Below are 18,785 nucleotides of genomic sequence, written 5' to 3'. Positions count from 1 at the left end.
GGAGCTGAGTAGCAGCAGTGCTAACTACTGTGCACCACGTGACCCTCTTGAACTGCTGCAGTCCATGTAGTGTAGCTATAGCCATGGTGCTGTTAGGATGGGAATCCAGCATTATGATCTCGCGACACTGAAATAATGGCAATAGAGTTTCAAGTCAGCTGGCTTGGACAGGAAGTTGCAGGTGCTGCTGCTTCCGTATGTCTGTTAGCCCTGTCCTTCTAAGTGGTAGAGGTCATGGGCTCCGAAGGTGCTGTCAAAGATGCCTGGTGAGTTGCTGCAGGGCATCTTGTAGATGGTGTGAGTGGCGGAGGGAGTGAATGTTTAAGGTGGTGGATGGAGTGCCGATCAAATGACCTGTTTTGTCCAGGACGGTGTTCTTGTTGCTGGAGCTGAGCTCATCCAGGGAAGTGGAGAACATTGGATTACACTCCTGACTTGGGCCCTGTTGATGGTGGAGACACATTATGGAGTCAGAATGTATTTCAATCTCGGCAGGCCAGAATAAATTACGGTTTGAAGAACCACAAAAGCAAGTAAATGTATAGCACAGGAGGAAACTATTCAGCCAGTCACATTTGTACTGGCCAGGAAAGAATTGTCCAACCTAATCCTTCAGCCTCCTCATTCACAGCTCAGTCAGTTCAGGCACCTCAAGTTGGTATCCAAGTTTTTTAAAAATATGACGGCGATTTAAGCTTGTATCATGTAGAATGTTCCAGACCCCACCAACCTGGGTGAAAAAATGTCTCCAACTCTCCTTTAATCTTTCTATCTTTCTATCTTCCCATACCAGCCTCCCCGGACAGGCGCCGGAATGTGGCGACTAGGGGCTTTTCACAGTAACTTCATTGAAGCCTACTCGTGACAATAAGCGATTTTCATTTTTTCATTTTTTCACTTACTTCAAATCAGTTCTCCCTGATTATTGACTTTGCCCTGTAGGGCAATAGTTTCTTCTCTCCAGGCCACTCAGCATTTTGTACAGTCTCGATAATCTCTCTCAGCCTCCTGTGTTTGGAAGAAAATACTCCAACTGATCTCAACTTTCCACAAAGCTTAAATTCTCCATTTCTGGTGACATCCTCATAAATCTCCTCTGTGCCGAGTGCTAGCGTGACAACAGCCCCCTTCAAACGCAGTCAGCAGAATTGTGTGCAGTACTCAATCTGTGGCCTAACTAGTGTTCATTACGGCAATACTGTAACTTCCCTTCTCTGTCTTTCAGTTAATAAGAGAGGTATCCCGTCTGCTTTTTAACTATCTTATCTACCTGTCCTGCTACCTTCAGAGATCTGTGGATCTGTGCTCCAAGGTCCCCCTGTCACATTTTTACCCATCTATCGAGCCCGTTAGTATTTCATATGTCCCAATAAACAGTTGTGTTATTGTGTTGTGTTACCTACAAACATCTCAATACTGCCCCTACATTTCAGTCTAAAGCATTGATACAAAAGCCGAGCACTGATTTCCCTCGAACCTCACTGCAAACTGTCTTTCAGCCAACAGCCATGTCCCTTTGCTTCACCATGAGCCAATTGTCACAGAGCTAAACCTGCCTCTTTCTATTGGATCCCGTGGGATTTTACTTTTCCGACTGGTCTGCCATGTGCAACCTTGTCAAATCCATCACGGCGACACTTATTGGGTGATGGTCAATAAACCCCTCACTACCTCCTCAAAAAATATAATCAGGTTGGTCAGACATAATCTCACCTTGACAACTCTATGACAAGGTCGCTGATTAATCCGGGCCTTTCTAAATAATGGTTGTTGTGTTGCAGCTCAATCACCAAGGTTAGACTTTATAGATTTTTGTTATTTGGTCTATTCATTATTCTTCTTGTAAACAATGGTGACCAGTCCTCCGGCGCCGCACCTACAGCTAGAGAGGATTAGCAAATAATGGCTACACCCTCTGCTGTCTGCTCTTGCCTCTCTTGGCAGCCTGGGCCAGGGCCTGGATCTGAATCTGGGCTTGGGAATGGGCCTGGACTTGGGTCTGGGCCTGGGAATGGGCCTGGACTTGGGAATGGGCCTGGGTCTGGGTCTGGGACTGGGCCTGGGCCTGTGCCTGGGCCTGGGCTTGGGAATGGGCCTGGGCCTGAACCTGGACTTGGGTCTGGGCCTGGGAATGGGCCTGGGCCTGGACTGGGCCTGGACTTGGGTCTGGGCCTGGGAATGGGCCTGGGAATGGGTCTGGGTCTGGGCCTGGGCCTGAACCTGGACTTGGGACTGGGCCTGGTGTTTTCCCACTCTCAAAGATAGTAATCAGCTGGGAATTTCTCATCTCCTGATGCTTTTCCCAACCAATATTTTACTCTTCCCCCCCCCCCCCCTCCTTTCAACTACAATATCTGCAATGTCACCTTCCCTTTGTGAAAACAGAAAATTATTCATTCGGAACCATCCCAGAACTTTCATTCCCCAGGTAATCATACCCCCTCCCTGAGATAGCCCAGAAGATGGCTCGGGACCCCCAGAATTCCCCACACACAAGGACTACATGGAATTACCCAGGAAGTTTAAACTCCCAATCGGCACTTACACTGAGCCTGGAGTGGTCCAACACTCCAATTTCAATTGGAAACCTTGGATGATTTCAATTCTCTGAGCAGATTGGATACCCAAGAAAGTTTTGAAGGGTTAAAAATGCTCCTGATTCCAGGGTGGACGGGTAGTCACGGTGTTGTGAGTGTAGTCAGGGGGTCAGGTAGCTAGTTGAGGTGGGGGGGGGGGGGATGTGTTTGGGGAGTGGCTGGGAGGGTCATCGGGGTTACCAGTAGGGAGTGGGAGTGGGTTACCCTACTGGTAACCCCGATGACCCTCCCAGCCACTCCCCAAACACATCCCCCCCCACACCTCAACTAGCTTCCTGACCCCCTGACTACACTCACAACACCGTGACTACCCGTCCACTCTCCTGACTATAGCCCTCACACCTCTCCAATTAGATTATCCAATTATTTATTCCAATTAAGGGCAATTTAGTGTGGCCAATCCACCTAGCCTGCACATCTTTGGGTTGTGGGGGCGAAACCCACGCAAACACGGGGAGAATGTGCAAACTCCACACGGACAGTGACCCAGAGCCGGGATCGAACCTGGGACCTCAGCACCGTGAGGCGGTTGTGCTAACCACTAGGCCACCGTGCTGCCCTCTAAATGCCTTATTAATGCCCTCCCATCTATCTCAGCCCCCACTCGCAAACCAACTGTCTTACCCAAACTGCCTCCCCCAACATTTGACCCCCATTCCGCTGACTATCCTGAGTACGGGTGGCACAGTGGTTAGCACTGCTGCCTCACAGTACCAGAGACCCGGGGTTTGGATAATTGTCTGTGTGGAGTCTGCACATTCTACCCGTGGCTGCGTGGGTTTTCTCCGGGTGATCCGGTTTCCTCCCACTGTCCAAAGATGTGCAGGTTATGGGGATAGGGCTGGGGAGTGGGTGGGGGAATTGGCCTGGGTGGGGTGCTCCTTCAGAGGGTTGGTGCAGACTTGATGGGACAAATGGCCTCCTTCTGCATTGTAGGGATTCTATCCCCAACCCTACAGCCCTGACCATCTAACAGCACCTCTGCCTGACCGCTTGGGCCTATCTTCGCCTGACCAGCCAGTCCCAGAGCCCCTGACTGCCCTGACCAGAGGCTCCCCTCCCACTGGCCACCCAATGGCCCCACCCAGCCAACGTAACCAAAAACACCCTGGCCACCTGACTTCCCTCCCCTGCCCCAAACCACCCTCCTAGCCACCTGACTCATTCCACACCTTTTGCACCCTTGTTTTGCCACCCCCCCCCCACCCCCCCTTTCCTGATTGCCTTAAGCTACGCTATATTCTCTTTGATATTCAGTGGCGGGTGGAGGGGTTTCCAGCTTTCAGAGTCTCTCCTCAATCACCGCCTTGGTCCAGACATTCACTCCTGGACCAGGCGGGCAGAGCGTCAGAATCCCGGCTCTGCGAATGTTTGAAATGGTAAATGTGGGATGTTTAGTTCAGGATTGTGTGGTGGATGCCTGGAACAGGAATCTGGTTGGTAACCTGGGAGGCTGCTGGGTGACGATGTCCATGGGAGGCTTGTTTTGGGGACTGCGTTCAAAAATTTAAATAACATAAAAGGTTAAACCATAAAACATTCCTCCAGCCCTCCGCGCTCAGCCCTCAATGACCCCCCCCCCACACCCCCAACCCACACACACACGCTCCCCCACCCCACACACACACGCTCCCCCACACACACACGCTCCCCCACCCCACACACACACGCTCCCCCACCCCACACACACACGCTCCCCCACCCCACACACACACGCTCCCCCGCCCCACACACACACGCTCCCCCACACCACACACACACGCTCCCCCACCCACACACACACGCTCCCCCACCCCACACACACGCTCCCCACACACACACGCTCCCCACACACACACGCTCCCCCACCCCACACACACATGCTCCCCACCCCCACACACACGCTCCCCCACCCCACACACACACGCTCCCCCACCCCACACACACACGCTCCCCCACCCCACACACACACGCTCCCCCGCCCCACACACACACGCTCCCCCACCCCACACACACACGCTCCCCCACCCCACACACACACGCTCCCCCACCCCACACACACACGCTCCCCCACCCTACACACACACGCTCCCCACACACACACGCTCCCCACACACACACGCTCCCCCACCCCACACACACACGCTCCCCCACCCCACACACACACGCTCCCCCCCCCCACACACACACGCTCCCCCACCCCACACACACACGCTCCCCCCACCCCACACACACACGCTCCCCCACCCCACACACACACGCTCCCCACCCCACACACACACGCTCCCCACACACACACGCTCCCCACACACACACGCTCCCCCACCCCACACACACACGCTCCCCCACCCCACACACACACGCTCCCCCACCCCACACACACCCGCTCCCCCACCCCACACACACACGCTCCCCCACCCCACACACACGCTCCCCACACACACACCCGCTCCCACATTTCCCCCACCACCACACACGCTCCCCCCCCCCCCACACACACGCTCCCCCACCCCACACACACACGCTCCCCCACCCCACACACACCCGCCCCCCCCCCCCCCACACACACGCTCCCCCACCCCACACAACACCGCTCCCACACACACACCGCTCCCCCACCCACACACACACGCTCCCACACCCCCACACACACACGCTCCCCCACCCCACACCACACGCTCCCCACGCACACACGCTCCCCCCACCCCACACACACACGCTCCCCCCCCCCCACACACACACGCTCCCCACCACACACACACGCTCCCCCACCCCACACACACACGCTCCCCACGCTATTGAAGGTGGCTGCGGTGGGGTCTAACCCGCTAGGCCTGGGTGTGAACCTGATCGTGTCACCAGCAGGGAGGGGGGGTGGGGGGGGGGGATATCCCAACCAAAGTTTCGCTGGCGTAAATCCTGAAGTTGGCCTCTCAATTTATATAATAAATAAGGAATGGTTGGGTTGTCTTATGAGGAAAGATTGGACAGGTTAGGCTTCCAGCTAGTAGATTTGAGAAGATGAAGAAGCGATTTGATTGAAACGTACAGGATTCTGAGGGGTGTTGACAGGGTGGAGGTGGAGGGGCTGTTTCCTCTTGTTGGAGAATCTAGAACTGGGGGTCACTGTTTAAAATAAGGGGGTCGCCCATTTAAAACCGAGATGAGGGGAAGTCATTTCTCTCAGAGTGGGGGGGGGGGGGGGTGAGTCTCTGGAACTCTTTGGATCTGGGATTGGCCCCGGCCGGCCCGGCAGGATTGGCCCCGGCAGGATCGGCCCCGGCAGGATTGGCCCCGGCAGGATTGGCCCCGGCCGGCCCGGCAGGATTGGCCCCGGCCGGCCCGGCAGGATCGGCCCCGGCAGGATTGGGCCCGGCAGGATTGGCCCCGGCCGGCCCGGCAGGATTGGCCCCGGCAGGATTGGCCCCGGCAGGATTGGCCCCGGCAGGATTGGCCCCGGCAGGATTGGCCCCGGCCGGCCCGGCAGGATTGGCCCCGGCCGGCCCGGCAGGATTGGCCCCGGCCGGCCCGGCAGGATTGGCCCCGGCAGGATTGGCCCCGGCAGGATCGGCCCCGGGAGGATCGGCCCCGGCCGGCCCGGCAGGATTGGCCCCGGCAGGATCGGCCCCGGGAGGATCGGCCCCGGCAGGATTGGCCCCGGCCGGCCCGGCAGGATCGGCCCCGGCAGGATCGGCCCCGGCAGGATTGGCACCGGCAGGATTGGCACCGGCAGGATTGGCCCCGGCAGGATCGGCCCCGGCAGGATTGGCACCGGCAGGATCGGCCCCGGCAGGATTGGCCCCGGCAGGATCGGGCCCGGCCGGCCCGGCAGGATTGGCCCCGGCCGGCCCGGCAGGATCGGCCCCGGCAGGATTGGCCCCGGCAGGATCGGGCCCGGCCGGCCCGGCAGGATTGGCCCCGGCAGGATTGGCCCCGGCAGGATTGGCCCCGGCAGGATCGGCCCCGGGAGGATCGGCCCCGGCCGGCCCGGCAGGATTGGCCCCGGCAGGATCGGCCCCGGGAGGATCGGCCCCGGCCGCCCCGGCAGGATTGGCCCCGGCAGGATTGGCCCCGGCAGGATCGGCCCCGGCAGGATTGGCACCGGCAGGATCGGCCCCGGCAGGATTGGCACCGGCAGGATCGGCCCCGGCAGGATCGGCCCCGGCAGGATTGGGCCCGGCAGGATTGGACCCGGCAGGATCGGGCCCGGCCGGCCCGGCAGGATTGGCCCCGGCAGGATCGGGCCCGGCCGGCCCGGCAGGATTGGCCCCGGCCGGCCCGGCAGGATCGGCCCCGGCAGGATTGGCCCCGGCAGGATCGGGCCCGGCCGGCCCGGCAGGATTGGCCCCGGCCGGCCCGGCAGGATCGGCCCCGGCAGGATTGGCCCCGGCAGGATTGGCCCCGGCCGGCCCGGCAGGATTGGCACCGGCCGGCCCGGCAGGATCGGCCCCGGCAGGATTGGCACCGGCAGGATTGGACCTGCAGGAACGTCTCAATCTGCCTTCAGCAACTTTTCTCACTGGACTGAAAGAAATTGCTTCCGCAATTTGCTTTATTCTGAAAATCAACATTTTTTTCACTTTGAATTATTGTTCCTATAGTTTAGTGCTGCTGCTTAACTTTCCAAAATATAAACAGTGATCATCAGCAAGGAAAGTGCGTTCTTTCATAACTGAGACTCCCTTTCTGTCCTCTCTCGGAGTTGTACTCCGAATCGTCCCTCTATCGCTAAGGGGAGGAGGCCTGAGGGCTCCCCTCAACTGGCTTAGCCCATCCATCAAAGAGGTTTCCCGGGTGTGACCCGACTGATACACGCCAACAACTACTTGGAGAACAGGTGAGATCTGGGTGTAGATGAAGACCAATTGGGCACCAGCCATTCCAAAGAGCTTTTTAGTTAGTTATGTAAAGGATGTGGGTATCGCTGGCTAGGCCAACATTTGCGACCCGTTATTGCCCTTGAGAAGGAGGTGGTGAGCTGCCGCCTTGAACTGCTGAAATCCCTGAGGTGTAGGTACACCCACTGTGCTGTTAGTGAGGGAGTTCCTGGATTTTGACCCAGCGACAGTTGAGGAACAGCCGATATATTTCCATGTCAGGATGGTGGCTGGCTTGAAGGAGAACTTCCAGTTGATGATGTTCCTGCTGCCCTTGTCCTTCTAGGTGGCAATAGTCCTGACACAGCATTGCTACTATTAAGCTCAGGCTGACATCTACAAAGGCAGGAGACAAAAATGGGGGAGTATGCTACATTGAAAATACTTCTGCTGATACATCATTAAAATGGAATGAGGGAGCTTTATTCCATATCTAACCCATTCTTTACTGATCTTAGAGTGCTTGTCACCCTGTGCCAAAAGTCAAGAAGCATTTAGTCCCCCAGCAGTGACTATTTTGATCAATGTAAAAATCTCCTTCAAAACCCTTCACCTTCAATGCAATCCTATCCTCCTGTAGTAAACCCCCCCCCCCCCCCCCCCCCCAATGCCGTGTGAATCTTCTCTGTAATATTTTGTAATAAGATTATACCTGTTCTCATTCTATTTTATTCCCTTGGTAGCTCGACAATATAAAATAAGCACAGCATGCCTCGAAGTCCAACCTCAAGTGAAGATGAGATGGCACAGAGCAATTCTGATTATTCTGTTGAATCTGAATCTGACAGCTTGAAAGAAGAAACAATCGATGACACCATCACGGCCACAACGGGGAAACCCATCGCCAGGATGGATGACATCCAGAGCAACACATTGGTCATCAGAATCGTCATTCCTGACTTGCAGCAAACGGTAGGAGCCTCATCATTGAATCCTTTGATAAGACGATGCCCAACCTATCCACAAACTGAACTGGATTTATTCAGAATAGAGAGATATAAGAAATAAGAGCAGAAGGAGGGCCATATACCCCCTCAGGATCATGCTTGATCTTTCATCTCAATTCTAGTTATCGACACAATCCCCACACTCCTTCATTTAATTGAAATGTGAATATGATTGGGACTTTGCCCAACAAAGAGAGATTAAAGATGCCATGAATTTTCAGACCCTGCCAAGGTTGGGAACGGAGGCCACCGTTGGTCAATGTGCTTGTTATTGTACCAAATTCCTGCACTGACCATTTCTCCAAGGTGTGTTTGGAACCAGCAGTGCACCCTCCCTCCACCGCTCCTCACAGGGAAGTAGCTAATGAGGCTGATTAGGACCTTTGTTTACCAGCCTCCAATTTCCAGTTTAACTGCCTGGAGTTGGATACCCAGGAGCAGGCTCCAGGCTCCAGGCTTCAGGCAGGCTGACAGGCCCACCCTCCCTGTATGGATATGAGCACAACCAAAGGTTGCCCTGGCGGGGTATTCCCCCTCCCCCCACTGTGGTGGCTTAGACACTGAATCTGAGTTTTATTTAAACTTTTAAAAACGTTGCTGAGAACATAAGAACTAGGAGAAGGAGTGGGGCATGCAGCCTCTCGAGCACGCTCCGCCATTCAATGCAATCATGGCTGATCGGCTCTTGGCCTCAAATCCACTGTCCTGCCCGTTCTCCATAACCCTTCAACCCATCTCCAATTTAAAATCTGTCTATCTCCTCAAGTTTACTCAATGTCCCAGCTACCACAGTACTCTGGGGGAGTGAATTCCACAGAATCATGACCCTTTGAGACCATATTTTTAAAAAAAAGTCATCATTTCTCCTCATCTCTCGTTCCAGATTGCCCCACAAGAAGAAGTATCTGTTCTACTCTGTCAATCCCCTTTGTCATCTTATGTACCTCAATTAGATCTCCTTTCATCGGTGGCACAGTAGTTAGCACTCTTACTTCACAGCTCCAGGGTCCCGGGTTCGATTCCCGGCTTGGGTCGCTGTCTGTGCGGAGTCTGCACGTTCTCCCCGTGTCTGCGTGGGTTTCCTCCGGGTGCTCCGGTTTCCTTCCACAAGTCCCGAAAGACGTGCTGTCGGATGAATTGGACATTTTGAATTCTCCCTCTGTGTACCTGAACAGGCGCCGGAACGTGGTGACTAGGGGCTTTTCACAGTAACTTTATTGAAGCCTTCTTGTGACAATAAGTGATTATTATTATTATTAGTGTTATTTCCCCATGGGGGCGGACTTGAGAGCCGGAAACAGTTCCAACTCCTCCTGCCTACCCCAGAGGGGGCTCCATGCCTCAATTAACCATTGTGTTGTGTGCCGTGACATCCTATGGGTTGCGTAAAGAATTCCAATATAACATTCTAAGTAAAAGCTCTTCTGCCCTCCCCCACAAAGGTAAATTAGGCTTGTAATAAAAGTTATGTTTTATGTAATTTACATAGAATTTACAGTGCAGAAGGAGGCCATTCAGCCCATCGAGTCTGCACCGGCTCTTGGAAAGAGCACCCTACCCAAGGTCAACACCTCCACCCTATCCCCATAACCCAGTAACCCCACCCAACACTAAGGGCAATTTTGGACACTAAGGGCAATTTATCATGGCCAATCCACCTAACCTGCACATCTTTGGACTGTGGGAGGAAACCGGAGCACCCGGAGGAAACCCACGCACACACGTGGAGGATGTGCAGGCTCCACTCAGACAATGACCCAACCCGGAATCGAACCTGGGACCCTGGAGCTGTGAAGCGATAATAGTTACTGTGAAGTAATTAAACGCATGTAAAAATATTTCCTCCCCCTCTCCACCTCCACCACCCATTCAGCTAAATTAGAACTTTATTAAGTCAGAGTGGATTGTAAGATTGGGTTGAACAGATAACGGTCTACGGCCTCTTTGGATGTTTAGGTTGTAGTTTAGACACTACTGTTGTAAAAATATTACAATTGTGAATTTGACATTTAAAGTAATGAACAATATTGGTACAGTATTGGAGATTTATTCACCAAACTATTAACACAAAATGTATTTTATATCTTTTTCTTAATGCAAATACCACACATTGATAGAGATTCACAACAGTTACATGGGCCTCACGGTAGCATGGTGGTTAGCATCAATGCTTCACAGCTCCAGGGCCCCAGGTTCGATTCCCTGCTGGGTCACTGTCTGTGTGGAGTCTGCACGTCCTCCCCGTGTGTGCGTGGGTTTCCTCCGGGTGCTCCGGTTTCCTCCCACAGTCCAAAGATGTGCGGGTTAGGTGGATTGGCCATGCTAAATTTCCCGTAGTGTAAGGTTAATGGGGGGATTGTTGGGTTACGGGTATACGGGTTACGTGGGTTTAAGTAGGGTGATCATTGCTCGGCACAACATCGAGGGCCGAAGGGCCTGTTCTGTGCTGTACTGTTCTATGTTCTATGTTCTAGTTACAACCGGGTTCAGTGTTTTTACAAAGAACCCAAGGAAATCACACAAACCTCAAATTCACACCGGGTACATGACACATCCAGCAAACAGTTGTAATGGGACTGTGTCTCCATTCACATCATAGCAATGTGTTTGCACAGTTGTTTAAGAAATCATTTGCAAGAATCATATTGGCTGTGGGCTGAGGCCAGGAATAGAGACATGACCAAATAGCCACTGTCAAAGTGAACAGGACAACATCATCGACACAGAAGGAAAAATGAAGAGGGAACTTCATTGGACTTTTTAAGTGTGTTTCTTTCCTGAAATTCAGTCTCTTTGGGAATTGTGGCATTTTCCATTCAGCTGATTATCCAATTGAAGGCTGATAGCTCTTGGCCAATGTGGTGCAGGTGACCATATCCATCCTATATCTTCAGGTATAGAAAGGCTATTGTTTCCAAGCTCAATCTACAGCAGGATTACCAAAGATAAGTGGAATAACATTTGTTTGAAATCACATTAAACCATTCACTTTTCATTGCAAGGCGTCGGCACAATTGTTTAACTAAAATAAACCATAAACTTTGTCTTTATTCTTTGTCACCATAACATGATGGTCTGCTCAGTTACAAAACATTTTTAGTTGTCCCATCTCTGCCTCAGTGTAACAATATGGAACTGAAAACCAACATTTTTGAAGCACTTTAAAAAGGTGAACTCTCGGGAGAAGCACATCACTGGCATTTATTGCACATTGTTAGTTGCCCTTGAAAAAGTGGTGGTCAGCTACTTTCTTGAACTGCTACAGTCCGTGTAGTGAAACTACAATCACAGTGCTTTTAGCAAACGGGTTGTTGGATTTGGCGAAGTGACAGTTAAGGAATGACGATATGGTTCCAGGTCAGGGCGGTGTGTGACTTGGAGGGGTATTGGGGAGGTGGCAGTGGTCACATACACTTGCAACTGTTGCCTCTCTCGGTGGTAGATGTCACATTCAGGAGGTAGTGTCAAAGGAGCCTTGGTGAATTGCTGAGAGACAACTTTTGTATTGTGTTTCAGCACAGGACCTTGTGTTGAATTTTTCATGCATAGATATATCCCATGCTGTGCAAACACGTTCGTTGCATTCGTTAATTGTTACCATAATTTCCTGGACTTTAAGATGTCTTATTGTTTTTTGGGGGGGTATTATTGCTGTCACATACTATCTGTTCTATTTAACCTATTGTTTCCTTCTAAAGTATCTCTTAATTGAACATAGAACATACAGTACAGAAGGAGGCCATTCGGCCCATTGAGTCCGCACCGACCCACTTAAGCCCTCACTTCCACCCTATCCCCGTAACCCAATAACCCCCCCTAACCTCTTGGTCACTAAGGGAAATTTAGCATGGCCAATCCACCTAACCCGCACGTCTTTGGACTTTGGGAGGAACCGGAGCACCCGGAGGAAACCCACACAGACACGGGGAGAACGTGCAGACTCTGCACAGACAGTGACCCAAGCCGGGAATCGAACCTGGGACCCTGGAGCTGTGAAACAACTGTGCTAACCACTGTGCTACCGTGCTGCCCCATTGGTGTGTAAATATTTTAAAAATATAGAAAACCTGATTTTATTGAGGTGTCCAAGAATATGAAGGGTGTGGATAGGGAGCATCTGTTCCCCTTAGTTGAAGGGTCAGTTACGAGGGGACACGAGTTCAAAGTGAGGGGTGGGAGATTTAGGGGGGATGTGAGGAAAACCGTTTTTATGCAGAGGGTGGTGACGGTCAGGAACACACTGCCTGGGAGGGTGGTGACGGTCTGGAACACACTGCCTGGGAGGGTGGTGACGGTCAGGAACACACTGCCTGGGAGGGTGGTGACGGTCAGGAACACACTGCCTGGGAGGGTGGTGACGGTCTGGAACACACTGCCTGGGAGGGTGGTGACGGTCTGGAACACACTGCCTGGGAGGGTGGTGACGGTCAGGAACGCACTGCCTGGGAGGGTGGGAGAGGGTCTGGAACACACTGCCTGGGAGGGTGGTGACGGTCAGGAACACACTGCCTGGGAGGGTGGGAGAGGGTCTGGAACACACTGCCTGGGAGGGTGGTGACGGTCAGGAACACACTGCCTGGGAGGGGGGGGTAGAGGCTGGAACACACTGCCTGGGAGGGTGGTGACGGTCAGGAACACACTGCCTTGGAGGGTGGGAGAGGCTGGAACACACTGCCTGGGAGGGTGGTGACGGTCAGGAACACTCTGCCTGGGAGGGTGGGAGAGGCTGGAACGCACTGCCTGGGAGGGTGGTGACGGTCAGGAACACACTGCCTGGGAGGGTGGTGACGGTCAGGAACACACTGCCTGGGAGGGTGGTGACGGTCTGGAACACACTGCCTGGGAGGGTGGTGACGGTCAGGAACACACTGCCTGGGAGGGTGGTGACGGTCAGGAACACACTGCCTGGGAGGGTGGTGACGGTCTGGAACACACTGCCTGGGAGGGTGGTGACGGTCAGGAACACACTGCCTGGGAGGGTGGTGACGGTCTGGAACACACTGCCTGGGAGGGTGGTGACGGTCTGGAACACACTGCCTGGGAGGGTGGTGACGGTCAGGAACACACTGCCTGGGAGGGTGGGAGAGGGTCTGGAACACACTGCCTGGGAGGGTGGTGACGGTCAGGAACACACTGCCTGGGAGGGTGGTGAGGGTCTGGAACACACTGCCTGGGAGGGTGGTGACGGTCAGGAACACACTGCCTGGGAGGGTGGGAGAGGCTGGAACGCACTGCCTGGGAGGGTGGTGACGGTCAGGAACACTCTGCCTGGGAGGGTGGGAGAGGCTGGAACGCACTGCCTGGGAGGGTGGTGACGGTCAGGAACACACTGCCTGGGAGGGTGGTGACGGTCTGGAACGCACTGCCTGGGAGGGAGGGAGAGGCTGGAACACACTGCCTGGGAGGGTGGGAGAGGCTGGAACACACTGCCTGGGAGGGTGGGAGAGGCTGGAACACACTGCGTGGGAGGGTGGTGACGGTCAGGAACACACTGCCTGGGAGGGTGGTGAGGGTCTGGAACACACTGCCTGGGAGGGTGGTGACGGTCAGGAACACACTGCCTGGGAGGGTGGTGACGGTCAGGAACACACTGCCTGGGAGGGTGGTGACGGTCAGGAACACACTGCCTTGGAGGGTGGTGAGGGTCAGGAACGCACTGCCTGGGAGGGGGGTGACGGTCAGGAACACACTGCCTGGGAGGGTGGGAGAGGCTGGAACACACTGCCTGGGAGGGTGGTGACGGTCAGGAACACACTGCCTGGGAGGGTGGTGACGGTCAGGAACACACTGCCTGGGAGGGTGGTGAGGGTCAGGAACACACTGCCTGGGAGGGTGGTGATAGTCTGGAACACACTGCCTGGGAGGGTGGTGACGGTCAGGAACGCGCTGCCTGGGAGGGTGGTGACGGTCAGGAACACACTGCCTGGGGGGGGGGGGGGGATGATGGTCTGGAACACACTGCCTGGGAGGGTGGTGAGGGTCTGGAACACACTGCCTGGGAGGGTGGGAGAGGCTGGAACGCACTGCCTGGGAGGGTGGTGACGGTCTGGAACGCACTGCCTGGGAGGAGGGTGACGGTCAGGAACGCACTGCCTGGGAGGGTGGGAGAGGCTGGAACACACTGCCTGGGAGGGTGGGAGAGGCTGGAACACACTGCCTGGGAGGGTGGGAGAGGGTCAGGAACACACTGCCTGGGAGGGTGGTGACGGTCAGGAACGCACTGCCTGGGAGGGGGTAGAGGCGGGTTGCCTCGCATCCTTTAGTACCTGGATGAGTATTTGGCACGTCATAACATTCAAGACTATGGGCCAAGTGCTGGACAGTGAGACCAGGAGGGCAGGTCAGGGCCTTTCCTGGGTTGGTGCTGACTAGATGGGCCAAAGGGCCTCGTCTGCATTGGCGTATTCTGTGATTCTGTAATATTGCAATTCAACAAAGGATTTCCAAAATGGGTCTAATTTACCGTGATGTTAATGCTCAATGTTATCCCCGGGTGTAACTGTAAAACTAAACAGCAGTGGCTACTTTCTTTGGGTGATCTCAAACTCCTGACAGTCCTACATTTGGATAACATAGTCCATTATGATAACCGTATCTTAACATTTTCCAAAATGTCAAGTACAGGAGAGCATGTCAGGAGCAACACAAGCCATAGCAACACTGAGGGTGTCAATCTGGTGAAGCTCCAACACAGGACTGTGTGCCAAACAGCATAAGCAGCAGGTAATAGACCGAGCTCAGCGATTCCACAACCAACGCATCAGATCTAAGCTCTGCAGTCCTGCCACATCCAGCAGTGAATGGTGGTAGACAATTAAACAACTCACTGGAGGAAGAGGCTCCACAAATATCCCCATCCTCAAATGATGGAGGAGCCTCGAACATCTGTGCAAAAGACAAGGCTGAGGTATTCCCAACAATCTTCAGCCAGAAGTGCCGAGCGGATGATCCATCTCGGTCTCCTCCGGAGGTCCCCAGCATCACAGATGTCAGTCTTCAGCCAATACGATTCACTCCATGTGATATCAAGAAACGGCTGAAGACACTGGATACTGCAAAGGCGATGGGCCCTGACAATATTCAGCAATAGTACTGAAAATTAAATGAAATGAAATGAAAATGAAAATCGCTTATTGTCACGAGTAGGCTTCAATGAAGTTACTGTGAAAAGCCCCTAGTCGCCACATTCCGGCACCTGTCTGGGGAGGCTGGTACGGGAATCGAACCGTGCTGCTGGCCTGCCTTGGTCTGCTTTAAAAGCCAGCGATTTAGCCCAGTGAGCTAAACCAGACTTGTGCTCCAGAACTTGCCCCTAGCCAAGCTATTCCAGTGCTGGTACGACACTGGCATCTACCTGGCAATGTGGAAAATTGCCCAGGTGTGTCCTGTACATAAGAAACAGGACAAATCCAATCATCACCCTATCAGTCTACTCTCCATCATCAGCAAAGCGATGGAAGGAATCATCAACAGTGCTGTCAAGCAGCACTTACTCAGCAACAACCTGCTCACAGACGCTCAGTTTGGGCTCTGCCAGGGTCACTCAGCTCCTGACCTCATTACAGCCTTGGTTTAAACACGGACAAAGAGCTGAATGCCAGAGGTGAGGTGAGAGTGACTGCCCTTGACTGCGAGGCAGCATTGACCAAGTCTGCCATCCCGAGGAGCCCGAGCTAAACTGGAGTCAATGGGAATCAGGGAGCCCGAGCTAAACTGGAGTCAATGGGAATCAGGGAGAAAACTCTCTGCTGGTTGGGGTCATACCCGGCACAAAGGAAGATGGTTGTGGTGGTTGGAGGTCAATCATCTCACCTCCAGGACATCACTGCAGGGGTTCCTCAGGGTCGTGTTCTAGGCCCAACCATTGTCAGCTGCTTCATTAATAGCCGCCCTTCCATCATAAGGTCAGAAGTGGGGACGTTCAGCACCATTAATGACTCCTCGGATAAAGAAGCAGACCATGTCCAAATGCAGCAAGACCTGGACAATATCCAGGCTTGGGCTGACAAGTGGCAAGTTACATTCACGGCACAGAAGTGCCAGGCAATGACCATCTCATGCAGGAGAGCTTCTAACCATCGCCCCTTGACATTCAATGTCATTACCATTGCTAAATCCCCTACAATCAACATTCTGGGGGTTACCATTGATCAGAAACTGAACTGGACCCAGTCATATTAATACTAGTTGCCAGGGCAGGTCAAAGGCTAGGAATCCTACGGCAAGTAACTCACCTCCTGACTCCCCAAAGCCTGTCCACCATCTACAAGGCACAAGTCAGGGGTGTAATGGAATTTACTCCACTTGCCTGAATGAGTGCAGCTCCAACTAGACTCAAGAAGCTCAACGCCACCCAGGACAAAGCAGCTCAATTGATTGCTCCTCCTTACACATACTGCAGTAACTCGGCACCTTCCAAACCCACGGTCACCACCATCTAGAAGGGCAAGATCAGCAGATACCTGGGAATCCCACCACCTGGAGGTTTCCCTCCAAGTCACTCCCCACCCTGACTGGGAAACATATCACCGTTCCTTCACTGTCACTGGGGCAACATCCTGGAACACCCTCCCTAACAGCACTGTGGGTGTACCTACACCTCCGGGACTGCAGCGGTTCAAGAAGGCAGCTCACCGCCACCTTCTGAAGGGTAACTAGGGATGGGCAATAAACGTTGGCCTAACCAGCGACACCCACATCCTGTAAATTAATCTTTTAAAAAGTGCAAGACATTGGGGGAAGAGTAGGGGAATAGGTCCGATGGGCCAAATGGCCTGTTTCTGTGCAACTATTAATCAATTATTGTTTTCTGCATCTGGCAATATTTGACGTGTTTATGCCAATGCCAGGATGGTTTTATCCCATTTGGAATTTATTGACCATTTATTTTTGCAATTGTTTACAACTGCAAATGTCCCACTACTCCCCTCATTTGGGGTTTTTATTTCCACGCCCACTCCCCCCTCCCCCCCAGCCCGTCCTGTTTGTTTTATGCAGTTGGTCCAGATGGAGCTTTTATGAATATAGCCTCCAGAGGCATTCCTGTCTGGTGAGCAGAAATGGGTGTTTGGCCCATCTAATGTGAACTAGCTCTTTTGTAAAGGAATATCGAAGTCTCCTCTCCCCAATGCTTTCACCAAATCACTGCAGCTTGTCCACCGACAAGTATTGATCCAATTCTTTTTTGGAAGCTACCATTGAATCTGTGTCGTATACATTCCAAATCCTAACCACTACCATGATTAAAAATGGCTGTCCTCCTATCGCCTCTCGTTCTTCTGCCAATCACCTGAAATCCATTCGAAGACGCTTCTATTTCTTTACTCCATTAGCACTGGATCAATTTCCCTCAGGATCTAAGTTGTACAACTATGCTTCACAGATTCTGATTAAATACCATTCCTTATGACATTGTTGGTGCCTTTTAAGCAGCTATTAAATTCTGCTCAGACCCCCAAGTGATTGTGCCTTTGATAGATGTCTGCAATGCTGTCGCCAGCAGCTCTCCTCTCTGTGTGACATTTCTTTAACCTTTGATTATTTGTGATACTGAGATGATTGTGCTGCAGATTACTGAAATATAGAAAAAAAACCAGCAAATCTGCCCAAATTCAAACCTTTTATCTCCACCAATAGCATTGTCACAGATCTTTTTGATAATGTGTTAAAAAAGCTTTTAAAAACACTGCTTGTTGCTCTGATTTGTCAACTCGGCCCTAGGTCATAATATACACTTGGATATTGTCAGTTCACAGGAGCAAAAACATACCTATTTTCTCTCTCAATTTCTCCATTCATCTCTCGCTATTTCCCTTCCTCTCTTTTTTGCATCTTCTCTTTTACCCGTATCTCTGTATCCGTTACCATTTCATAGAATCATAAAATCTATGGCATGGAGACAGGCCCCTTGGTCAAAACTGGCCCGTGCCCAAACAAAAAGCCCGTCTAAGCCAACCCCATTTGGCCCATATCCCTCTGAACCTTTCCTATCCATGTATCTGTCCAAATGCCTTTTAAATGTTGTCAGTGTCCCTGCCTCAGCCACTCCCTCCGGCAGCTCATTCCACATTCGTACCACCCTCTGTGTAAAAAAAAAAGTTGCTTCTCATGTTCCCATTAATGTTTTCCCCCTTAACTTAAATCTATGTTCTCTAGTTCTCGATTCTCCAACCCTGGGAAAAAGACTGAGTGCATTCACCCTATCCATGCCTCTCATGGGGTAGCATGGTGATTAGCACAGTTGCTTCACAGCTCCAAGGTCCCAGGTTCGATTCCCGGCTTGAGTTACTGTCTGCGCGGAGTCTGCACAACCTCCCCGTGTTTCCTCCGGGTGCTCCGGTTTCCTCCCACGGTCCAAAGATGTGCAGGTTAGGTGGATTGGCCAT

At 52.9% G+C, this 18,785-nt stretch overlaps 1 protein-coding gene across 1 annotated transcript in view; it reads left to right on the top strand.

Moving 5' to 3' along the window:
- Positions 1–18,785, top strand: part of shank2b (SH3 and multiple ankyrin repeat domains 2b) — a 1,049,335-nt gene that overhangs the window by 14,792 nt on the left and 1,015,758 nt on the right. The window contains exon 2 of the mRNA XM_038808421.1: positions 8,242–8,365. Coding sequence (XP_038664349.1) covers positions 8,303–8,365 — 63 coding nt within the window. The 5' untranslated portion in view covers positions 8,242–8,302. The remainder of the gene's footprint in view (positions 1–8,241; positions 8,366–18,785) is intronic.

The sequence above is a fragment of the Scyliorhinus canicula genome, chromosome 9 (assembly GCF_902713615.1).
Source record: "Scyliorhinus canicula chromosome 9, sScyCan1.1, whole genome shotgun sequence".
NCBI lineage: Eukaryota > Metazoa > Chordata > Chondrichthyes > Carcharhiniformes > Scyliorhinidae > Scyliorhinus > Scyliorhinus canicula.
Note: the sequence above shows the minus strand (reverse complement) of the source record. Positions and strands in the feature narration are given on the sequence as shown.